General features: G+C 41.6%; 2 protein-coding genes across 2 annotated transcripts in view; both read right to left on the bottom strand.

Moving 5' to 3' along the window:
- LOC308314626 (uncharacterized protein) overlaps window positions 1-18419 on the bottom strand; it is a gene marked incomplete at both ends in the record, with an annotated part of 52604 nt that extends 34185 nt beyond the window's left edge. Inside the window, 10 exons of the mRNA XM_080762258.1 lie at window positions 1350-1462; window positions 8409-8526; window positions 8843-8957; window positions 10671-10734; window positions 12183-12306; window positions 13855-13980; window positions 14497-14689; window positions 15210-15317; window positions 16913-17000; window positions 18274-18419. Coding sequence (XP_080618384.1) covers window positions 1350-1462; window positions 8409-8526; window positions 8843-8957; window positions 10671-10734; window positions 12183-12306; window positions 13855-13980; window positions 14497-14689; window positions 15210-15317; window positions 16913-17000; window positions 18274-18419 — 1195 coding nt within the window. The remainder of the gene's footprint in view (window positions 1-1349; window positions 1463-8408; window positions 8527-8842; window positions 8958-10670; window positions 10735-12182; window positions 12307-13854; window positions 13981-14496; window positions 14690-15209; window positions 15318-16912; window positions 17001-18273) is intronic.
- A 1204-nt stretch (window positions 18420-19623) lies between these two features.
- olfml1 (olfactomedin-like 1) lies at window positions 19624-23843 on the bottom strand. The gene is made up of 8 exons (XM_080761039.1): window positions 23218-23843; window positions 22520-22623; window positions 22144-22334; window positions 21751-21854; window positions 21440-21625; window positions 20749-20929; window positions 20271-20430; window positions 19624-19874 (listed from the first exon to the last, which is right to left on the bottom strand). Exons 1-8 carry the CDS (start codon window positions 23344-23346, stop codon window positions 19712-19714), a joined length of 1218 nt encoding a protein of 405 aa, XP_080617165.1. The 5' UTR covers window positions 23347-23843; the 3' UTR covers window positions 19624-19711.
- Window positions 23844-25878: the final 2035 nt, after the last annotated feature.

The following is a 25878-nucleotide window of genomic DNA, read 5'->3' as shown; positions in this document are numbered from 1 at the left end:
TCACTGCTGTATCGTAGGCATCTGTGGTAACCAATTAACGATTCTACAAATGTCTTCTAAATCCTAACAGTTTCCTTGAAAACCCCATATTTCTATGTCAGTGGTTAACGTTCGCTGTGAAAGAATATATTCAAACGTTTGGGCCACATTTTCACAATTTTTCAAAAATAGCAGACCTACAAGCTCGTAGCTCGCCACCGAGTGGAGCGCTACGAGCTTGTAGATCAGCTATTTTTCAATAGCTAAAGTATAACATAATGCTTAACTCCAGTTACCACGGGAGGAAGACCTGATGGGGCTCACATTCTTCTCCCCCTTTTAACACTAACACACACACACACACGTCTCGGCTCCCTTTCTCTCTCTCTCAACACAAACAGCCCTGAGGCCACCGACCTGTGATTCATCCCGACACACACACACACACACACACCCAATCCTCAGTGTTTAACACCGAGAGTGTAGAATGGACACTTCTGGGTGCGTATTCTACACCGCCCGAGTTAAATGAATACCGAGGACTTCACTGTGTTTGCATTCCTTATCCGACTGTCCTGTGACGAGACCCCGGTGGTGGTGAGGGGGTTTCACACACCTCATAGGGCTGAAGGGAAAGGACTTTCACGAGATAAATTCTCCTTTGATCAGTCACACACACACACACACACACACACACACATAGATAGACAGTCATGTAATGGGTCCTTTCAACTCCCTCTGGGAGATTGTCAACTGATGCCATCCATCCACATTAAGAGGTTGCTTCTTAAAAGCTCGGTCACTGTGGTGGGAGCCAGAATGATAATGACGAACTCAGCTACATACAGTAACTATAAACCAGCACTCCCGGTGGCCGGTGTGTTCACCTGCACCCCAATATTGACTGCGAAATTATGAAACGCTAAAATGCAGAAATTTGCAACGTATGAATGTTCATTACAATTTAGGCATTTAGCAGACACTCTTAATCCATTATAGTACATTATCCTAGTGATTTATCCTTTTCGTAAGCTGATTCTTTAAAAGAAAAGTAAAAGAGAGAGGACTGAAACGGTAGAAGCAACAGGCCCTTTTAGGACAAGCAAAGAATGAGAGCGTCTGTTCCTCCAATTTGTGACAGGGTATGGTTTGACAATACATGGTCAGGACGACTGGATGTGCGTGTGTGTGTGTGTGTGTGTGTGTGTGTGTGTGAGAGAGGGAAGAGGTTAAGTGGAGTACAGTTACCTGAGATACAGCCTACTGTCTGCTGAGTGGTCCCGCAGTGTCATTTTACCCACCCCTCTGTAACATCTATTTTACTGTGAGTGTACTGTGCGTGTACTGTGCTGTGCGTGCGTGCGTCTCACCGCTGTGCGCCTCATCATTCGTCTCATCCAGCACCAGGCTGTTCATACACTTAATCTCCCAGTCTTGAACCTCGGTATCCCACAGAGCTGGCACCAACACAGTGTACTGGGCCCTGCAGGAGAGATGGAGGGGAAAGAGTATAATGAGATGTAAATAATTATGCACGTTCCATGAACCTACAAACTGCACCACTGACTGAGTAACCAAGTACACTTGGCCCTGCAGGGGAGCGAGAGATGGGGGGGGGGAAAGGAGGAGAGTGCCGGAGGGAGGCCAGAAGACGGAAGAAAAGATGTAAGACGAATGAGAGAGCTATAGAGGCATGTTTAAGGAGAGTCTGTGGAAGAAAAGATGTAAGACGAATGAGAGAGCTATAGAGGCATGTTTAAGGAGAGTCTGTGGAAGAAAAGGATGAGCGATTGAGTTCGACGTCAGAGTTAAATCGATTTGAACGATGGCTAGAAAGAGAGGGGAATGATGGAGAAAATAAAGAAGGTATAATAGAGACATTTGGGGATGAGGTAGAATGAATAATGACTAAGTAATGGCCCACAATACAACCTTGCTGTCATTGTACTCCATTCAGCTACATTATGTGAGGGAAGAAGAACAGAGAGTCCCCAACTCCCCTATGTGATTATGGGAGTCAGGTGTACAGAAATCTACACGATTTCAGGGTAAAACATATTACGCAGTATAATTTCCCTCATTTAGTCTCGGAGAAGAACAACCAACCTACCTGAATTACATAATTTGTTGCTGGATACGTCATAGGGGATGTAATTTATTCTCAAACCGTTTCAGTTAGAATTTGGTTTCTTAAATCACATCACGAAAATGTTAAAGGACAATTCACCAATGCATCATAAATTGGCAGGCAAACAGACACTGTGTAAATACAAGCCTTTTCTTCCCGATTGTAAAATCGAGGGAAGAAAAAAGTAGAAACTTCCCTCTAAATAAGACATTGGGTGGTTATAAAAGTGCGATGGCTCGATGGTAATTTGAGAAGAAAAAAAATTGGAGACATTATTGAAGCCAGCCTCGTCAGTGACAAGTAAACAAATGATGTGTTGAGCCCTCTAGCAGAATGAGCGTGTCAGTGGGGATAAATGAATGAATGGCCGACAGAGGAGGGGGCAGAAAAGAGACAGAGCGAGAGAGAGAAAGAGGGAGGAAGAGAGAGGCATGGCATCACAGCCTAGGGAGTTGTATGCGAATTGAGTATTGAGGAGGAGTGGGCATTGAAGAGCGAGAGAGAAAGATTGACAGAGGAGTGATAGAGGGTTACTGAGGGCATACATTGATGTATACAATGAGGAGGAGGAAGGACAGAGGTCTACGCAATAGAAGGGCAGGGGGTATAGGGACGCTAAAGCCAAGACGATAGAAACGGCACAGAAAAGAACAAACATACAATGGGAATATTGTTCAGTCTAAAGCTAATACAATTCTATTCATGTTATGTCTTTAAGTTATTCTTTACCCTGTTGGCTGCTAGATGTGTTAAACATGTATAAAAACAGTATTCCTTGACTGTCGTCTCTCTGGCACACAGGGTCCGAAGTGATTTTTTTGTATTGGGCAATCAGTCGATCGACATCCAGAAAAACGCAGACCCGAACTTCATTCGATTGCAAATATGACCCACAGTCGCAAGCAAATGGTGGATGGACATTTTGGAGCAGACATGCAAGAAATAACAGAAGCATGCTATAGTCATAAAAGTTCATCATCCCAGTTTTTCATGCGTATAAAACAGACAATGTTCAAAGGTCGTACTGTCCGATCCAGATGGTATAGCAAGCTGATAAACAGTGACCTTTTAGTCTTATAGATGCTATAGCCGATAGGAACTGAAACCCATGCTGAATATACACAGTATAAATGTATATTAACTGGGCTAGCTTGTCAAGCTCATTTAATCTGGGAATGATTCCAACTTCCAAGCTTATTTACACAATAAGAACTGTGTGGATTCGTGGGGCTGCCTATCAAACTCACTATGAGCCTTGTAACTTGTAATAAAGATAAGATTCATACTATCGAGATTCGAGGAAATCCAATTATCTATACGTCTATCAGAGTGTGGCGACAGATTACCACCTATGTAGGTGGAGGACACCTAAAGGTCACTGCTGCCAACACCCATTTTTAGTAATCATGAATTAGGCCCAGGGTCCAGCTCGGCTATATCTTTGAGACCTGGCATTCTCAAGGGCTTAGATTGCTGGGTGATTTATTTAGAGATGGTGTTTGGATATCGTTCCAGCAGCTACAATACACAATTTAATCTCCCAAAGGAACATGTCTTTGGTTTCCTGCAAGTACTGTACGTCACTTTATTAATTCACTTAATTTGCCACTGCCACTTGGCTCCTTTTATAGTAATGTCACATTACACATTTAAAGATGGTGTGAATTATGTCTTGTTGAATTCTCTTGACTGCCTGAATGTACACTCCTTCCGCAAGTGGTAGAAGGATTTTAATAATGAATACATCAAGGACAACTGGCAAGAGGTCATAGACTTGGTTATAAATATTTTCACATTTTACAAACTAAGATAAACACAATATACAATTCTTCACAGACTGCATATTACACCTGTGTCTCCAAAATGGACCACTCAATAGCTTCCGAGAGCCGATTCATACTCCTATTTTACCGCTGTTTCGGCGCTGTATGGCCGAAATGATTTCGGCTCGTCAGAAATTTTCAGTAGCACCGAAGAGCCGACTTTATTACGGTACCCCCCCCCCCCCCCCCCGAACCTCAAATGACGTCACATTGTAGGCTCTACAGAGCCGAACCCACTTTTATTCGGCTCTAAAATAGGAGTATGAATCGGCCCTTACTCTAACCGCGACCAGTTTACTATGAAAACCTGAATTCCATGTCATATATATATGGCCGTCTCCATATATGAAGATCACGACACTGACCTCATCAAACCCTGGATATCCATACATGGAGAAGACTGGATCATCAACTAGATCTGCATATATGGAGCCGGCCAGCAACCCTACATCTGACCTCATGGACACCATGTTGATCTGACCTCATCAAACCCTTAGATCTCCATTTATGGAGCTGACCTGTTCTGACATTCCATATGTTGATCCCTCCCCACCCGTCCTTCCTCTTCGATGTCTCCCTTTTGACTGATACATGTCCATTCAAACTTCTAGACGGGCCCGCCCCAAAGTTATTAGCGCAGAGTTCTCAGCAGGCCCGAAAATTAAGGCCCAAACCTACCTGGGCTGACCAGAGGCGTCAATAATAAGGAGGGAAAAAAGTCCATATATGGGCATTCCCAGACCTGTTGTTTCAGCGCGATCTTCTCTTACTGGTGTGCTGTATGGAGTCATTGGAGAGTAGTGGCATACTGTGTTTTATGTTATTGTTAACATAATATACTGAAATACTGATGGTGCTATATTATTTGTTCAGGATATTTTTTATGTAACTTCCAATTAATTTCTGATGGGAAACTATACAGTTTTACTTACTTCAGGTATTACTACTGAAAATGTAATAAAGATATATTGCCGTTTGATGTGTAAGATGGGAATGACACGAGGGTGCAGACAGGGAAGTGGCTCAGACAGTGTATGAGACAGCATAATACAGTATAGGGGTACAGTAATGAAGGTGAACAATGAGAAATAATACAAGCATACTGAAAAAAACGAAATGGAGACAGAGTGATACAGCATCGGTCCCAAATGTTCCGTTCTATTCTCGTCAGTGCTATTGCTGCTTAGATGAGTAGGAGAGACGGGGGTGGGAGGGGGGGGCAGATGAGGAGATTGATTCTCAGAGCTCAAGGTTGTGATGTTGGGGTGTTGTTGTGCAGTGTGTTGTGTGGGGTCATTGTTGTGGGCCTGGGCCCAGTCTGGTGGCCACCGATTGACAGCTTTGTGTAGACGTGGGACAGAGTCGGGCTAGATGGATGAGCCTCTCAACCAATCATTAATCAGAATGGCCTATACAGGGGCATGACAAGTCCCATTTACGTCAGTCAGTCAGTAGTCACAGTGAGTACGAGACCACAGAGGCTACAGAGAGAAAGTAAGAGAGACTGAGAATGTTCCTCAACTCAATTCCCTCTTCCTTCCTTCATATACTGTACACTACAGTACACTATGTTGCTGTTCTTCACTGCATTTACCACATTAAGCCTGGCATCCCCATTTGCCATTATAGAGAGAAATCTTGCGGAATGATTAAATAGTGGTTAAAAATCACACCCGTGTGAAGTGAGTGGTGCAACTTCACGTGGGGGTCCACGGAACATCCCAAACCCCATGAACACGCCCAGGGGGCCGGTTCCGGCGAGCCGCCCTGCGTCCGAAACGGTTGAGAAATGACAGAGTTCATTCTCTCTCTAGGGACAGAGTTAACCTGTCCCTAGAGCAAGGAACTGTCCCCTTAGTCATGAAACATGCTAAGAGTAAAGACAATCCCTCTTTTTAAGAAGGGAAATAGGTCTGACCCTGGAAATTACAGACCCATCTCCATACTCAGTGTCTCTTCCAAGGTACTGGAGAAAGTAATTCATGAACAACTTTATGGGTACATGTTTCAGGAAGTCCCACTCAATTACTGACTCATGTCTTCTCTATTAGCTTACTGATTTTATCAGATCTGAAATAGAAGCTGGCAAGCTAAATGGAATGATCCGAATTGATCTCCAAAAAGCTTTTGACACAGTACACCACAGCTTACTTTTTAACAAACTTTCAGCCTTAGGCCTAAACTCTTCCAGCTTAAATTGGTTCATGTTGTTTCTTTCAGACAGGGACCAAATCAGACTTTCAAGGCCATCTCTCTGCCTGTGACTTGCGGCGTGCCACAAGAGAGTCGTGTCTTAGGCCCCCTGTTGTTTCAAACTTTTATAAACAACCCCCAAGCTGCTTGCTCTGTTAACCTGTTCTTGTACGAAGACGATGGCTGACAAAAGATTACATCATAATGGCCCTAAACAAACATTAAAGTCCATAGACGTGGCTAAAAAGCCATGCTTTGCCCCTCAAAAATGGCATGTTATAATGAATGATTATATGGTTGTTACAGTAACTGAAACTCTTTCAAACAAAGAAAGAAATGTTGGAATACCCAGGCTGCATTATTGTTATAAAACAGATATTAAACGGAAGAGGGAATAACCAACAGCAAAGCTGACCCGTTTGGTTCAGGTGAACCTGCAGGTCAGTTTTAAAAATATTATCCGTTTACTCAGCCACGTGTAACAAGCTTGAAGATTCGTATAGTGTATCACTTTAACAAAACGGGAGCAATTAAGTCATTTAAATAACATTTATAGAAACAACTGGTTACTGGATATCATTTCTTGGCTGCTGATGCATTAAATGGCACAGATCATTCACCCAACCTCACTCACGTATTCCCCTTCACTGACCCCCTCAATTATCTTTCCTTCTCTCCCTTCCCAAGCTCTCTTTGTTTCTCTTTCTCTCCTTCATCAGTATCTTCCCAGTGTAAGAGGATCTAGCCCTGAGAGAAAGAGAGACCACTTAGTGTTGACTCCGTGACCAGACTGTCAGAGTGATGCCAAGTGGGCAACAAGGACCTCTTAATGTGGCACGATGGCACGTCGCCCGACTGGAAACCACAGATGGAACACAATGCGATTGTCAATGCTGAACTGTCAAGGCCTTCGATGTTTGAGTATGTGTAAATGGAAACAAATCTAATTGCATTGTCTTTACTGAGAAACCAAAGAGTTTTCAAAGCAAGAGGAGGGGTTGCTAGGGGTATAAATTACATATTGTGCAGTTATTTTTGTTCCATTTCTACAACCTCTATAAATCTGCATTCTGACAGGTCAGCAAAGTATCCACATCGATTTCGGATGTCCTTACCGTGTCCTTCTTAATCCACTTTTAATCATTGTTACAACTACAGCTCAATTCTTTCAGTGCTTTATCACCGACAAGACCCGGCCATGTCAATAGAAACTACTAAAACCTCCCTTTTATCCTGAGTCTATTTTACAGAACTCTGTCCAAAGTCAACAAGCCGAGGTCCAACAGTGGGACCTTTTCTACAAAAGGAGCGTAGGCATGAGTGTGAAATTAAAGTACTCGGGCCAGAGTTTAGCTATTAAAACAAATATGATAAACTGGATTTTAATAAGCGCCGTGCACCGGCCTGTCACGGACACACTGGGTGTATAAACAAACGCAGTGACCCTGCTGAGTTGCTATAACGACAGCTCTGCGTCAACCAAACATCTCCGGCGGCATGATGTGATGTTCATATTCAACAGAGTGAGAGAGACTGAAATGAATGCCGCATGGGCTGCCATTGAAGCAGCTCATTTACCATAAACCATGTTTAATCCAAACATGTCTACGAACAACTATAAAACAAAACAAAGAAACTTAAGGCCAACTGTCAAAACACGTCCAGTTTGCACAGGCTGAGGAGCGGATTGATATTCATGAGTGGCCCGGGGTGCTATTATATTGAAGGCCCCGGGCCTGAAATGCTGAGCTCCGCTCTTGAAGCGGTCTGCTGTTGCACTTTTCCCTCAAAAAGGATCAGTCGCTTTCAAACAAATCCATGACAAATCCATGTCTTCTGTTACTTTTCAATATGGATTATAAGCTGCACGTGTCTTTTAAAAGAATCTTCCATTGTTTGTTTTGCTTTTATTCTTCTAACAGTACTTAATGAATCAAAGACAGTTTATTTTAGATGAATGAAACCCCCTTTTGTGTGTCATTTTTATGTTGGTTGACTTGTTTGTTTTTCCAGTACTGTGGTGTGTGTGGAGACCCCAGATTGTGAACATTAAATGGTATTTTTGAGGGTTACTAGCCCGTCCAACGTCTGACTTTAAGTCAAATGACGTCATGTGACAGCCAGCTCCATGTATGCATGGACTTATGTTTCTTATTCCAATGTCTGACTTTCAGACATGACGTCACGGTTCAATCAAGTGTATGGACTTTTAATGTAATTAATATGTTTGTCTTATTCATGATCCCCAGAAAATCATCAAGATGTCTTTATACCAGACTACTTACACATCAACAGGTACCCTCAGTAGCAGCGGCAACACTGATCCCTCATCAGTCACGTTCATCAGACGGGATTCCAAGAGTTGAACAATGGTCAGACCAGCACGAAACACTGCCGACAGGCCTACAGAGAGAGATAGATGGTCTGATTGTCATGTCCATAGAGTCCAGGCAGAATCTGTCAGAGTGATGTGTGGCTCTCATAAGGGGCATCGTGCATGCACGTTCACTTTAGTGTCCAGGTGGTGCAGGACCAACAGAAAATCGACAAAAATAATGTGATCAAATCCACACACTAGTCATATATGCTCCCACTTGCTTATTTCAGATTCAATGAATCAAGAAGCCATTATTTGTCAGTGTCACCCACTTAATACTTAAGCAGCAAAATGTTGTGCTAACATTCCACATACATCATATGTGTGTGTGTGTGCATGTACCATGCAGTATGATCAAGTCCCAGATAGCTAGAACCGAGTCCCAGCATGGCAGAGAGGTGAAGAGGGTAAGGAACCATGGCATCACAAAGTGAACTGACGACACTCCCACTGACTCCTAGAGAGGCAGAACACAAACAAAATAATGCATTTGGAAAGATTGTCCAGCCAACTTATTCCACTAAAACTTACCAAATACCTTTGCACACTATACATGCACCTTAAGCGTTATCCTTAACCAACAGACAAACTTATTTTCCTTAATACTGCTGCCATCCTTTTTTTCCCTCGTTTTATATACCGGTACCTTTATTAATAATACATATTTTTGATGCAGCTGCAACATCTGAGGAAACGGAACAAACGTGTAGATGAAACAAGGAAACCTTGAACATAGCTTTGAAAATGGACTGGGCTTTTTGTTTTTGCACATACATATCCGTCAGGTTTAGTTACAGCGAAGTAACTAAATGTTTCCAGCATGCCCAGAGAAGCATTTACACCGTTCCACTGAACAGCTCAATTACAAATAGCTTATCATTAGGGAAAACGCTAACCTCTGATTATCATTAGTAGGGAAAACGCTAACCTCTGATCTTCACAAATAGGCTTTTTCGGCATGGGCGGAAAATTAAGCAGCATGCACCCCAGTGCATTCAATAAGCGTGTGTGTGTGTGTGTGTGTGTGTGTGTGTGTGTGTGTGTGCATGCATTTTGGATCTAAAAGGGCAGCTTTTCTCACAGAACTGCTGAGTCGACGTGGAGTACCACAATCCCTTCAAAGACACTCAAGCAGCACAATTGCAAGAGATGTGTGTTTGAGTGTGCACTGTGCACAGTCACACGCACGCTTGTGTGGGGTTTAGTGTGCAGGGAGGGAGCCGAGGCTGGCTGATGAGAAAGGATGATTGTGTGTGTGTGTGTGTGTGTGTGTGTGTGTGTGTAAAAGAGACTGAATGACAGCAGAATGGGGCCTATCTGGTGATGGATGCGCTACTGTGGCCTCTCATGAGCAGATCAACTTCTCATCACTTGGCCATAACTGGCCTGACACACACACACATATATTCATCATTCTGGACTCTACGGGTGACTTTTAATCTGACGCAATCCAAATAATTCCACACAAAAACTTCCAAATTGTTTATTTTTGCATAAATATGAAAGGATTCATTGGTTTTCTTTCCAATTCCAAGTCCTGTGAGCATAATTTCTGAACCGGTCCAGTTTCATAGAGACAAAACGTTGAACAAAGTTTGCAAAACATTTAGAGCTCCTACAGTACTCCCAGTTCTATCCAAACCTTCTCTTAACCACACACTAGCCCATTCAGAGTTCAGACATGGAACACATCGTTATATCTTTCAACACCAGTCTGGGAACAGAGTGTTTCAGAAAACTTAGGTCAGGATTTAGATGCCATTTATAGAATCGGCCTCGGGTCTAAATGGGATAGGTAAACATTCTTAAAAATAGTAGATCTGATCTACAGGCTCACAGCCCATAGATAGAAAAAATAGATGATGTTACACACACATGGAAGCTTGGAAAACTTCCGCTATGCTTCGCAAGGAATCTCTGGAAAATGTTGCCCCAGAGCCGGAAGAGGCGTCTACCTTGTTTATACGTCTATGGCATAGCCTACAGAAGCATTGTGACGTGTTGCGAGTTCGATTGACGATTTGGGGGAAAGAGATGTGTAGAGGGAAACATGTATGGGGCCAAAGATTTACCCCTGGGGCACCCTGGTCAACAGGATTTACCCCTGGGGCAAGCTTGAAAAAAGTAAATGGCTTAAGTGGTTGAGTAACGACACCTTGGCACTACTTACCATGTGCTGAGAGAGCTCTGGCTTCCGGTGTCTCAAGAACTGATCAAACACCTGATGCTGGACCCTGAATGGAAAGAATACAGAAGAGCCCTCTTGGAGTTAGGAATGGGCAATATATCAGATTATATTGCGGGCATATTTTGTTGTCTTTTCCTGGTTTTAATAACTTAAGCCTTATTTTATACTTTGAAAGAAACTGTCTAACAATTACAATAGCCGATCTACATGTCACGCATTGTGAGCTTGTAGATTTGCTATTTTTTTAAATGTTTGAAAAAAAAAACATATTATCGTCATAGTACAATATCATGGTCACAATATTTGGTCAAAATATTTGACTGTGGTGATATGGCCCAGCTTTACTAGATGTGATGTGATTGTGTCATATCACCGGCACCTACTGTACCCATCAAGTCACTGTTAGACCCTTTGAACTTTGGTTTTGCATAACGTATACTATAGCTACAACCCACTGTCATTGTATGCATGTAGAAAAATAACAACCAAATGCTAACAACATGTGGATTCTGCCAATATAGACAAAAGGTTTGTCGTGATAGACAGTACTTAATTTTGGGGGAAATTAAATTGCTGTATTAATGTTAGCTTTGATGGAAGTTCTCCTGCAAAACAACGATCAATATCAATGTAATACAAGCAATGCTGCTGATGATGCCAGAGTAAAAGAAAGGCTGGAAAAAAAACTGTCAGGACTTGTTTAATTATATTGGCATTATCTGCTTTGCATTCATTTATGTACTAAATTGTATCCGTCTATATAATATGATCACGATACAGTGAGAAGGAAAGGAGCACAGTAGCATCAGATAAAGTTGACAGACTATAGAGAGTATGCACATGCATGATTTTCCCATCAGGACACGCCCCCCTCTTCTAGACTGAGTGGCAAAACATTGAGCAGCATGTTGGAGTGTTGGAGTTTGGAAGTGCTCGTTGGAAATCACTCAACCGTCCTCCGTACCAGTGTACCACCCGTTTCTAAATGTCACATAATGCAGGAGGCAGCAAAATGTTGCGTTATTGAAAACAAGCACTTCCAAACTCTGACACTTAATGTGCCACTTAATTCCATGCATAATCAAATGCAGGGCATTTCTTGACAGAATGTAGCTCATAACATTTCTATGGTGGATTTTTATGAAACAAATACTTTGCAGATAGAAAGAGGATAATTCAAGCTTTTCGTACAGCTGCAATGTTGGTGACTCGGTGAGTTTAACATTGTTTAATGCAATCAGACAGGACTTTTCTGTTTGGATGAATGGGCTGTCAACTTGTGTCAAGGCCCAGAAAGTAGTTTTCAGTGGGCGTCCTCGCATAACTTCCAAGTATGATGATGTCACGCGCATACCCCTCAGTTGGTCTCGCATGCATCAAGGCCACATAACTACCAAAGTTAAACTTTCAACAGCACGTTATTTTTTTAGTATAAATGTTTTTATATATTATTGTATACTGGGTTAATGGGTTGAGTCCAATGTGCATACTTACTGACTGAGTTTCAGGTCAAATAGTTGTGCCAGATATTTGGCTTTGTCCAACAAGGCCACCAGAGCCCAAAAGGCCTCCTCTTCTCCCAACTGCATCAGCAGCACCGCAGCTATGTACGACATGCCTACAACACAGACGCACATGATCAAAAAAGATAATTAAACATTTGCTCCGTGCACTCCGAGGAACAACACCATGTGGTTGGTTTTCATGTTGCCAATGTAAAGTAAAGGATCTGTGTTTGGGATGGTCAGGGTGAACGCTGTTGTGAATTGTGATTATTAACGGGCCTATGCTGCCCCCAAGTGGTCAATGTTTGTACAGTACATTTAACGTCACCTAGCTGTGCGCTTGTAGATGTGCTAAAACAGGGGTTTCAAAACTCTTTCATGTCAAGGACCCCCAAATTGACACTAATCAGCCCGCGGACCCCCATTTTAAGAGATAATGTCAGGGACCCCCATAAGAGAATCCCCTATTTAATGGCATTTATATCTCTGGGAGCCCCAATTAATATTGTAAATTCAATGTTAATTTAACTCTGAGAGTGTACACAGAGTTACAGCCCCCCATAAGGGTCCATTTTGTTCCTAACTATCATTTAGCTGGGACCCCCTGGAACTCCCTCAAGGACCCCTGGGGTCCCCGTACCCCACATTGGGAACCACTGTGCTAAAATACAGTACAATACCACGTCGGAACTCTTTTTTTGGTTTTTTAAATGTATAAAAGGACACACACACACACACACACACACACACACACACACACACACACACACACACACACACACACACACACACACACACACACACACACACACACACACACACACACACACACACACACACACACACACACACACACACACAGCGAGCCTTATCGAACAAAATGAAGAGTGTAAATGAATGCCCTCATCACACAAGAAGGTCACGCAAAATTATAGTTAAAATAGACAGCACCAACTCTCTCTCTCCCACACAGTTTTCTTAACATTCGCTAGTCCACACACTTCCTCACTGTGATGATATAATATATTTAACAGATCAAGTCTAAAGTTGAATGTATTTGTACAGTATTGCTACACTCTAGTCTGTACACATATCTAGTTTTGTTTGGCACATACCAGTTAATGGCCAAATACAGGCGATGTAGAAAAAGAAGGCTGTCAATGCCTTGTGGGTCAGTTTTGGCACATGCCAAGGTTTGGAAAATAAATTACATTCATTTGAAAAAGCAGGAAGTGGAGATGACAGCACATGGCTCTAGGCTGCCAGTGTTGAGGCCATCACAGATGTTTCTGTGAGCTGACCTGTGCCTCCTCTCTCAGAAGGCCAAGCTATTGACAGAGCAAGGCCAAGGTTGAGAGGGGGGGGAGGCTTGCATATACTCTCGCACTATAGCGTAACCACAATGGCTATAAGGAAGCCATTAGGCTTAAGATAGTGCAAATCTGAGATTAGTTGTGCTAAAATAAAAATACACACCAGCTAACTTGATGATTCAACTATAGAAATATTGAAGTAGATTACATTTGACCGTACTTTTGTCTGAGATATTTGGGACAAATTTGACCCATCAGGCACTAGGGCTAGGGGCATGGCATCAGTCTGCTTAAACTGTATTAAGACAGAAATCGTGATAGATACAAACAGCTAATAAACCACTCTACCTTGGCTATATCCCACGTCAGGGTTGTATTTGGCGTAGGCGATCAACACCCTGAAGAGTTTGGCCTGACCCTCAATGGCCTCCGGGGTGTCCCCCATCAGTGAGCGGTGTGTTGGGAAGGATCGTCCTGTGGCACAGCAACATTGAAATGAGTGATTTGTCCTGGGCCAAACAAACAATACACAGTAACATCGTCGTGTTCATTTAAGTCTCAGAATGTAAAGATTTAACCAAATTCCAGTGCATTTGGTTATATTTGTTAGAGGTGTGCATTGGCAATGCCCTCACGATTCATTTGATTCAATTACAATTCACCAGGTAACGATTAGATTCTACGATGCATCACAGTTTCACACTTTTCTATATTAGTGCACAACATATCATCACAACATTATCAGTCAATACAATGATCCAGATATAGCGTACTGAACATATTTTATTCATAATTATTATATACAGTATCATATATTATAATTATTTATATATAATATTATATTTAGGCTTATAGGCTATAATCGATTATGTCACGTTGCTGCATCGATGCAGAATCGTGCACAGCCAAATTGTGATGCCGTGCTGAATCGATTATGGTATCTTTGACACCACTAAGGATTTTACACTAAATTCTCCCTGTAAAACTCACGTAGGTCCAGGGCAATCTGGTGGAAGAGCGTGACGTCGTCTCTGGAGTAGGCGGGGTCAGAGCAGCTGAATGACTGCCGATTGGTCGAACCCATGTCGTTCTGCGTGTCACTCAGGGTCGTTATGGCGGAGAGGATTCCATACTCGCTGACCCCCAAATCAACCAGAGGGCCCCGCACCTCCGAGAGACACTTCTGTTGGCGAACACAGCGGTAACACTCCTTTGTCACAAGACAAACGACTAAAATATATAACTGTACTATTGACATTGCCTTGGACTTTGGACAGTCAGGGCTGTATTTTGCGTGTCTTAAGTACCAGGTCTTATTACCTAACTTGAGTAAACTAAAGACCTGGAGGCGTGATCAATGCTCTTTGGCCACTCAGAATAGCCAAATGGCATTGATCACGCCTCCAGGTCTTTAGTTTACTCAAGTTAGGTAATAAGACCTGATACTTAAGACATGCAAAATACAGCCCTCAGTCACATAATACTAAAGTGAAACTCTTGTGGCAGGCAGTGTGTGTCCAGGTTGCTAATGATGCCACATTCATAGTTAGTATCGGTCATAGAGAAAAGTTAAAAGAAAAATAGAAATAATGATCATTCTATCTCAAATGTATCTCAAATATATGACTGGCAACAAACACCCAGACGTGATCTGTTATTATACAGTGAATTAGTTCAAGTAGGCTACAGTTCTGTCCGTTTACCTGGTAGTTGAAGTCACTCGTGTCTCTCATATTGTCAACGTTGAGTAGACACTTCCATACTCTGCCTCGCAAGGATGGAGGAATGCCCATTCTTATGAATCGCTCAATCTGGAAACAAGACACACCAAGAAAAATATGAGTGATGTCCCAAAATGGATGAGTTTTGGAAAATGATACATGAGCAGATACAAAAGATATTGGGATATGAGGTGCCTATGAAGTGTGATGTTTTGTATTTAGGAAACCTGATGGGGGGTCAGATTCGAGGAGAGGATAGATATTTTGTAAACATTTTATTGGCGGCAGCAAAGAAAGCTATCACAAGAAAATGGGGACAGATGAAACCTCCAACACAGGGACAATGGGAGGACTTGATTCAGGAGATTAATTTTATGGAGAAACTAACACACCGTCTGAGGCTACAAGAAGAAAAAATGGAGGACAAATGGTATAAATGGACAATATTTAAGGGTATAGGGGAATGAGAGACAATTGTAAATTCCTAGAAAGATGTATGTAACATTTTGAAACGCAATGTCGATGCCTGTTGTATTTTTTATTTTTCTGTTTTTTATTTTTTGTACGTCTGTGATGTTACATGTATTGTAAGTTAGCTTTTTCTGTCTTGTCTTGAAAACCAATAAAAATGTAAGTTATAAAAATAAAAATATGAGTGTTAAATTTGTCAATTGACAAAATAAACATATAGTACACTACCACTGAGCCACGAAACAACAAAAACTAGAAGAAATTGAAAAGCCAGTCTACAACGCATCGTAGTGTGACGGGTTGTTGGACATTGCTATATTTTGAGTGTTTTATTTAGTTATTTTTCACCTACACCTACCAAAATCGGGATGCCAGGGTTAAAGTGGTTTACATAAAGATGTCAGCTTATATAGAATTCAATCCATTATATTTCATAATGAAAAAGAACACGACAATGGAACAGAACACAATTAGAATGAAACCGACTTGAGTTACAGCCCCCCATAAGGGTCCATTTTGTTCCCAACTATCATTTAGCTGGGACCCCCTGGAACTCCCTCAAGGACCCCTGGTGGTCCCCGGACCCCACTTTGGGAACCACTGTGCTAAAGTACAGTACAATAACGTCAGAACTCTTTTTTTGGTTTTTTAAATGTATAAAAGGACACACACACACACACACACACACACACACACACAGTCTAAATGAGTGTAAATGAATGCCCTCATCACACAAGAGGATCAAATTTGGCACATACCAGTTAATGGCCAAATATAGGTGAAAAAGAAGGCTGTCAATGCCTAGTGGGTCAGTTTTGGCACATGCCAAGGTAGGACTGGAAGCACTTTGGCGCCATGAAATGGTTTGGAAAATAAATTACATTCATTTGAAAAAGCAGGAAGTGGAGATGACAGCACATGGCTCTATCTAGGCTGCCAGTGTTGAGGCCATCACAGATGTTTCTGTGAGCTGACCTGTGCCTCCTCTCTCAGAAGGCCAAGCTATTGACAGAGCAAGGCCAAGGTTGAGAGGGGGGGAGGGTTGCATATACTCTCGCACTATAGCGTAACCACAATGGCTAGAAGGAAGCCATTAGGCTTAAGATAGTGCAATTCTGAGATTAGTTGTGCTAAAATAAAAATACACACCAGCTAACTCAATGATTCAATGACTCAATGAAACCGACTTGTAACAAAGAGTTTAAAAGCACAACCTGACTCCTGCAGATGAAGCTGGCTCCATTCCAGTAGCTGAGCAGCTCACAAAGCTCCTTGACCCTCGCTGAACTCATCTCGGGGTAACTGACAGAGAAGAGACAACCCAAACACAGATCAGACTCGAGTCACTACATCACAGAAAAACATGGACATTTACTCAGGTATGCATTTAAACTAGTAGTAGTCACAGTGATTGGTGACTGGTCAGTATAGGTTGCCATCAACCATCCCTTGAAATACGGAATAATCTCTTTTTGGAAACTAAAAGACAGAAGCATATTAAAAGGATCAACAAAAATAAGGAACAAAGTGAGTGTGTCCCTTATCAGTTCAATAAGGCACACTCACGTTGTTCCTTAGATTTGGGAATCAATGACACATCTAACAAGTTCAAACAACCTCATATCATATACATATTTGGCCCCTCTCGGGACCCCCTCGGTTGAGCTCTTTTCATCGTTCACCCGTAGGGTCCCTTAGCATTTCTTCCACTCTGTGCGTGTACGCTCCGTTCAGGCCGATCTGCACTCCGCTTAAGTGGTGGTGAGATGTTTCAAAGATGCATAAAACTGCAATTTCCACAACAACACAAATTCCCTAACACAAACATTGATAGGTTTAGGCTTTCAATTCTCAACTCTCAGTAACAAGTTGGCGATACACCGGGAAGATACATTTCATATCATAATAATTTTCTTTTAGTCCCAAATTGTGATTGGCCAGAATGAGATGATGTACGAGCGACCCCTCAATTCACATGGGTGTGATTCTTGTTCTTGGAAATCATTTAATTTATTAAAGGTAGTTGATACAGTATATTATCTACAAATACAACACAAAGACAGAGGGTGGGAAAATCAACTCACCAACCAGGCAATATCATTGCCAGTGCTGATGATTAGGCATATCACATTATCTTGCACTCTGGGTTTAAATGTGGGTCTATAAGGCATTCAAATGGAAGCCTACTAGCCCTTTAGGCTATATACATGATGAGCAAGAAGCTCAGAGGATGACGAATAACTGACTAATCCATACGTTATTATGGAAGTAGCTCTACCACCGAGTCTCATGCTAAAAACAATGCATATTTCAAATATATTGGCTTATCAAAAGGGGGCTTTAAAGCTAAGGCACACTTTTCTGTTTGTAGTAGCCCAAAAGAGATTCACCTCTACGAGAATCTAAAATGTTGGGCTATGTTTGTACTAGTATTGTTGGTCAGTATAGTAGTCAGTCAGACAATGATGCATTCGTGATACTTTTAAAAAGACATGCTTTGTTTGTTTTCATTATACCCCAGTTTTGACACACCGTCACACGACACCCAAACTAAACTAAACACTAAATGTCGCACCTGTAATCGTGACATCGGTGATGAAGTGTTTGTTTTTGCTCCTTCCTTCCAATCAGAGCAAAGCCGAATTCGTCAAAGCGAATATTCTCACTTCGTCTTTTTGAACTTCTCCTAGTGGAACTGCCAGCACTGCTCCGTCTTCTCATTGTCAACTGATATATTACAACTTAAGAACAATTAAAGTTAACAACAGTGTGTGTGTGGCTACTGCAGGCTATACTTGTCGTCAGTTACTTTGTTTGTTCGGCTTTGTTTGACCGGCGCTGCATGTGTGCAGCTGCTGCTGTTGCGATATTCAAACATACCGCGCCCCTTTCTGTAGCGTCATTGTGTCAACTGAAAATAGGTGGAGTTTGTCACAGTTGGTCATCGGCGATGAATGGTCAATTTTGGTCACAGTCTGGACTCCGGAAGTGATTGTCGCCGCATGTGATTGGCTAGTTGGCTGTCAGGCTTTCAAGTGAGTAATCGGGATCGGATGAGAACATGCAGCAATACGCAATGAATTGATTATGAAGGACCGCAATGGTAACGAGCCAATAATAAAATGTGACATTTCGTGGGTTTAAATCCTCTTAAGACCTTGTATTGAAGTTGAACTGTATGTATTTTCTGTGCTTTTTTTTTCCTGAAAACTGTTAATAAAGTAATCAATCAATCAATGGGGGACCCTAAAATGGAAACAATTAAGGCAACCAGTGCTTTCTTGGTTTTCTTTTTAATCCTGCTAGACCTTGTATTGTACTTTCCTGTGCTTATTCTACAAACAACTATAATAACGTTTTTCAATCAAAAAGCACCCCGAGGTTCAGAGTAGGCTAATACACAAGCAAGCAGCCTGGGACAAGAAGACCGTTTACTGTAAATAGTGTGGTAGTGACTGTGTGTTACTTGAGTTGACTATGACAGGATGATGAGATCACTTTATTTCCCTAGTGGAAATTGGAATAGCCGGGTAGCCTAAATAACAAACGACAACCCCTATGTTTTTTTCCAGTACCGTTTTTTCCCCCAGTACAGTCTGTTCAAGTTCAAACATATTTAAATGTGTTTACTTTTTTTTTAACAGTGACAACAGCCAGTAAAACGTTACATAGAAACAAATGAAATAGGCCTAATTTGGAAAACAATGAGTCATTATTCTCTGGAAAGTATTCTGGTGACATCTAGTGGACATTTGGAGTATAACATGTCAATACACAACACATTTTAATTCACTTTATTGTGCCGTTAAATGTGTTTGGGATATATCATAATTTTGTGCCTTATGTTCGGGTGTGATTCATTCATTCCTCCTATCATAACAGCCACAAAGGCAGTGTTCTATACAACCAAAAATGGACAACACCATTTGACAATAGATTTAACTGTATTTTTCTTTTGTAAAGTATTTTACAGAATATTGCATTTCCAATTAAAGTAAAACACAGAGTTGCATTTAACCAGATGCAGCAGTGACTGTGTCCTTGGCATGCGTTTCTAGTTTGTATATGGTCTGGTATCCATCGTCCCAGGCATACAGCTGCTTGTCTTTGGGATGGTAGTGGAGGCTGCTGTGGCTGGTGTAGCGCTTAGGGAAGAACAGCACTGGGCTCTCCTCACTGCAGGCAGATAGGTTTGTTACGTTGAAAGAAAGAAAGAAAGAAAGAGAATGAATTGTCAAACGGTTTTGTCAAAATGATTTGGCAGAGAGTGTGAAATTAACTTTTTTTTAACTTCATTTAACTTATTAGTATTGCTCTACAAAAACAATGATTCAGGTCAATGACCCCTATGCATGATGCCACAGACCCCCATTTGACACAATTTGGTTTTAATTTCTGTTAACCCATTGTTAGTAAAAGTAAAACTGAGTGTAAAAATATAAAAGTATTGAGTTGTGGATGCCATATAGACAGTGCACAGTGGAGTGTCCTCCATAGTGATAGTTTTATACCACGTATAGAGGCCAGGGTGCCAGGGTCCCTATATATAAGATAGATAGCCCCACTGCCCACCTGTGTATGGAGTCGTGGATGTCATACAGACATTGCACAGTGGAACGTCCTCCGTAGTGAGAGTTGTAGACCACGTAGAGGGTCCCACACATCAGGAAGGCTCCTTCAGCGTCACGGCTCCTGCACAGCGTGTCCCAGGTGTATTCCACTGCCAGGCTGTCTGAGGAGTACGTTTTGAATATTTGAATTTCATGTGACTTTGTGTGGTAAAGGGTGCATTTGGGTCATTCTCACGAAACCAATGAAATACCATTTGTGTCCGTGAACGTTTCAATAACAAAGTCACAATTTTATAATTAAATTAAATTATCATTTTAAAGATAATAGTTTTCTCTTTCTTATACAGAGGTTTATTTAAATGTGAAAGTTCATTATTATTGATATTTTATTCATTTTTAACCCATTTATATCTTTAAAATCTCTCTCTCTCTCTCTCTCTCTCATATTACATCTGCCAGCCTTTTCACCCTTTCTCTACCTTTATCCAGTTTAGTGATGACCAGGTTCCCTCCATATTCAGCATCAGCATGGATGACCCAGAGGCCCAGCTCGTCCACAGCCAGGTCCAGGTAGGTGTTGGGGTTGAGGCTGTAGGATGGTAGACGGCCAGCCCCTGGAATCAGCATGGAGTCCGTCACTGTGCCGTTTGAGAGATGCACCTGTACGCAGTGGTGGAAAAAGTATACTCACATATTTTAATCAAGTAAATGTATCACTACTGCAATATAGAAATACTAGAAGTATGGAAGTAAAAGTCTGGAATTCAAAAAGTATTGTTATCGAAGTCTAATTAAAGTACAAAAGTAGAAATGCAGAATGTCCCATTTCAGTTTTTAAATGTATAAAATATGCCAGTATAAAAAAATATTTTGAAAATAGCAGATCCACAAGTTCACAATGCGTTGCATCGCATCGTGACGCATATTTTCAAATGTCCAACATGTATAGTAACTAGTAACTATAGTAACTAAAGTTTTAAAATAAATATAGCCGAGTAAAAGTATAATACATGTCTCCGAGATGTAGTGGAGTAGAAGTAACAGTATTGGAAATTGGAAATACACAAGTAAAGTACGTATACAAAATTGTACTTTAGTACTGTATTTGAGTAAATACTTTCCACCACAGTATATGTTCTGCAAGATTTATTGCCACATGCATAACCCAACCTTGAGTATCTGGTTGGGAGTGTCCGCCTTGTGATAGTAGAGGAAGCCATTGTAGACAATGTGACCAGTTCCCTGCCAATAGAAGGGCAGCTGAAACACCTTGGCCAGCTGAGAGCCCTGTGTGAAGCTTTTCACAGAGACGTATTCCAGCAGCGTATTGTTTCTAAACCCACTGAGAAAGTAGACCTGCAAGAAAACAGATTCAACAGTTGATTTGAACCCCTATAGCTTCCACGGTATAGTGAACAGGAACTTCACCCCTGCACCAGCCAGATTCTGTTTATAGAAAAAGTTTAAGATCGTATTTGAACCTTAGCTGATCCTTTGGAGGGGTCCCTGAACCAGGAACCACTGGAGTCTCCCGCCTTCTTTACAATCTTCAGAGACTTGACTGCACTTAGGGCTGTGTTACAGTCTGCCGATTGTAGACGTGAATGGGTTATAGAGGGATTGTGTGTTAAAGAGATTGAATATCACTCTCCCCCTTGTCTCTTTTATTAATCTCTAGATCTTTTTCTATGTGTTCTTTTCCCGTTAGTTCTTTATCCGTCTTTCTTTTTCTCATACTATTTAATTGGCACCATACATCACCAACTCTATTGTCATCATCAGTAGCATCAGCATCATACAGTATGACACACACACACACACACACACACACACACACACACACTGTATATACTATGCATGCATAGAGTACGCACCATTCTCCAGTTTGAGCTTCGCTTTCTTCTTCAGCTGGTCTACTTGTGCATCATTCACCTGTTGTTCCAGCAGGGCTTCCTCTATCTCAATGTTAGACTGAGTAGGGATCTTATTTTCTAGATACTCCAACTCTCTCTCCACCCGGTCTACACGCGTGGACACACTGTCCATCTGCACCTTCACCTCTGATCTATACCAATGGGAAGACAAACAAGGCAGCAAAAATATATTAAACGTATCTGTCATTAATTATCCAGTGCAACTGCAACTGCTTAGCACTATGATATGATTTTAATTGATGATTTCTTTCAGTCATTTATTTTGTTCATTCATTTAACCTAAAGGTTGCTTCGGAGACCACAGGCGTTAAGGTACCTTAGAACATTGACAATGGACAGTTGACCCCTGACCTCAGAGGAGAGGTCATACATCCTCTGAGTGACTGAGGCTGTATTCTGCTCGCACTGAATCAGGCGTTCCTGGTGAGATAACAATACGTTAAAAAGGGTTAGGCCTCTTGCTGTTACACACATGCTGATAAACAGTACTGTAGGCCTACATAGACATAGACACCAAATAAAGGCTGGGATCTTCCAGGTGACATACAGTATCATTGTAGTAAAAATGCACTTCAGTATCAAGTATCAAGGAATCAATGTTTTTGTTTGTTGATTGTCCATGTATTCTCAATCCACAACATTGTATAGATTGTGACATAAGACATAATAAAAGGGCACAATATCAAGCCATCTTTGTAGATTTAATTCACCTGGTTCACTGTGAGTGTTACGCCAACAATGTCACAAATAGTGTACTGCAGTTAGTTGACATATAGCAGTGGTTCCCAAGCTTTTTAGCTCAAGAGCCAAAAAGAAAAAAAAATAATAATAATAATTAAAAATAGAATGTAGAAAAACAAAAAATATAGTGACCAAAAATAAAATAAATAAAGGTTCCGCAACCCACATATGGGTGCCGACCCAATGTTTGGGAACCAGTGCTGAGTCTACAGTAATACTGACTGTATGTATACAGAGTACTAAGAGTAGCCTATATTAGGAATGGCCACGTACCTCCATCTGTGCTAGTCTTCTCTCCAAGTATTGGATCAGGAAGGTATCCTGTGTGGATCCCTGGCTCCGTACTGAGACCAGGACCAGGGCCAAAGATAAGAGAGCGGGGATCACCCTGCCCGACATCATTAGCGCCACAGCAGATGACACAGTGCTGCTGCCACAGACAGTACCAATGGCCCTGCTGCCTGCCCTGCAGCTGCTTCTTACAACTATGTCTGTGTTTGAGACGCCCTAACCTGGCTTTAATATCTAACCAGGCCTTTTCCTTTAGGCTGCAGAACAAACAAAACAAAAAACTTTCCGATGATGCTGTTTAAGACTGTTCCCACAGAAATGGAATCCACACTCAAGTATAGCCAACAAAACTAGAGCACTGTGTGACTTGGATCAGACTTTGTAATAAAGGCTCATGCAGCTCTCTGGGAAGGTATGTCCTCAATGTCTTTCTCCTCTTGAATTCTGCAAATGTGGGGTGCAGCGACCCAGCCACTGTCCCACCTCTAGTACCAGAACTTTCTACTGCTTTGTTGTTCTAAACAGTTTCTGTTCCAATAGGTCTGGCTGAACCCCCACCCAGTCCCCCTGCTTCTCTCTCTGTCTGTGTTAATGTGCATGAGAAATGACAGATAAAAAAGAGATAAGTTCCAAGGGAATGAAAGAGAGAGAGACAGAAACATAGAGACAGCGAGACAGACAGACCCAGAGAGAGAGAGAGAGAGAAATAGAGAGAGGTTTATAAACAACAAAGAAAGTTCAGAGACCATGTGGCTGCAGTGCAAACATAGTGCATTTCATTCTAATACTATCCAGATGGTGCAGTACACTGACACGTCTTCAGTTCTGAGACAGGCCAGCAGCCGTGCAACACAAGGCATTGAGTTACTGTAGCTGTTAGTCAGTACAACACTGTCTTACACCATGCAGAGACACCTTAATTCACTGTCAAACTAATGGCATTTAAGTCATGCAACTCTCTCTCCCCTCTTGTACAGCACACAAATGCACTCAAAGGCATATGTATACTAGTAGGACAGGGGTCTTCAAAGTTTTTTAGGTCAAGGAGGACACCTAGCTGAAAGATAGATGAAGCAAGGACCCACACTGAAGATTAAACAAACAAACAAGCAAGCAAGCAAGCACACAACCAAACAAACAAGCAGCAACAACAACAAACAACAACACAAGCTAGTGGAATTGTAGCTACGTTCATAGCTTTTCATTCTGTAATGTCTGCTCAACACAACATAAAAGACAATCAGACATGAAGGCATTGTTAGTTACTTTTGTAGCTTTCATGTTGTAATTTCGGCTTAACAGTCAACACAACATAACAGCCATGAAGGTCCCATTTCCATGTGTGATTGGGTCTTAATCTTTCTGCAGCAGTAACAATGTTCTGCCAGCAGATGGGGCCATAACAGAAATGTACTATCCAGAATAAAGGAGGTTGTAGCCTATTTGTCACTAGCAAATCTGACTGAGAAGTGAGAACCCATCGTCCAAAAAATAAGGAAAAACAGCTCCCTCTTTTCCTTTGAATTGACTGAATTGAGTCAACAGTCTGTCTCTAGAGACTAGTCACTAGCTACAAGTAGCCTACAAGCAGCTAAATGTAGCTGGGACTTTTTAAAACTGAAATAATTGAGGTTGCATTTTTAAATGTTAAAGGTATTAAAAGTATTTCAATTTGTATTTCATGCATGCAAGCACACACAAGCACACGTGCAAGCGTGCACAGACTGCGTGTGCACATGCGCACGCACATACACACACACACGCAGAAAGAGAGAGTGGTCTCCTGGGGCTTGGTCAGATGTCTTGCTGAGACTATGGATATTTAATAGGTCTCCTCCACGAATCTTAGTGAATTTTTCATGAGGTTACAACAGTGTGTGTGTGTGTGTGTGTGTGTGTGTGTGTGTGTGTGTGTGTGTGTGTGTGTGTGTGTGTGTGTGGCGTGGTGCGTGTGTGTATGATAGTATCCTGCCACCACATGGTCTCTTGACCTTAACTGTCTTTCTGTTTGGCAGGTGCATGATGTTTTAATAGCACAGCACACAGACACTGTTGTACAATGTTGAGGTATTTGTAGACAATTTACTTCCAATACTTTTACTTCTACTCCACTACATCTCAGATCCAAATATTGTACTTTTACTCCGCCACATTTATATGAAAACGAATTACTAATTACTAATGTATTTGAAAACGAGTTACTAACAGACAGACAGGTATGATGTAGATAGACTTTCTATCTACATCATACCTGTCTGTCTGTATACTACAGCATTAAATTACTACCACCTGTCTATCAACGTACCTGTCTGTCTGTATACTACGGCATTAAATTACCACCACCTGTCTATCATAGACAGGTGGTGGTAATTTAATGCCGTAGTCTACAGACAGACAGGTATGATGTAGATAGACAGGTGGCGGTAATTTAATGCCGCAGTGCACAGACAGACAGGTACCATGATGTAATTAAGGTAAATGGTGCATTTATAAAGCGCTTTCATCCAACACGCTTTACATAGATTGTGCATTATATTCACCCATTCACACACATTGATTGATTGATTGATTGATAAAGCATTACACTTGTTTATAATAGGGTCCACCCTTTTCAATTTATACACCGATGGTGGTCCTATATGC

This window comes from Protomyctophum bolini (assembly GCF_963924005.1).
Source record: "Protomyctophum bolini genome assembly, chromosome: 4".
NCBI classification, from domain to species: domain Eukaryota; kingdom Metazoa; phylum Chordata; class Actinopteri; order Myctophiformes; family Myctophidae; genus Protomyctophum; species Protomyctophum bolini.
The sequence above is the reverse complement of the archived record's forward strand: the minus strand, read 5'-3'. Positions and strand labels throughout refer to the sequence as shown.

Excerpts from the sequence above, each read along its gene's own strand:
- olfml1 (XM_080761039.1), bottom strand. The coding sequence starts at position 23,346 with ATGATGTCGGGCAGGGTGATCCCCGCTCTCTTATCTTTGGCCCTGGTC. Across the intron at positions 22,335-22,519 it reads TCCATTGTCAATGTTCTAAG|ATCAGAGGTGAAGGTGCAGA; the intron begins GTACCTTAACGC and ends CCATTGGTATAG. Across the intron at positions 21,626-21,750 it reads CCTCCAAAGGATCAGCTAAG|GTCTACTTTCTCAGTGGGTT; the intron begins GTTCAAATACGA and ends GTTTTCTTGCAG.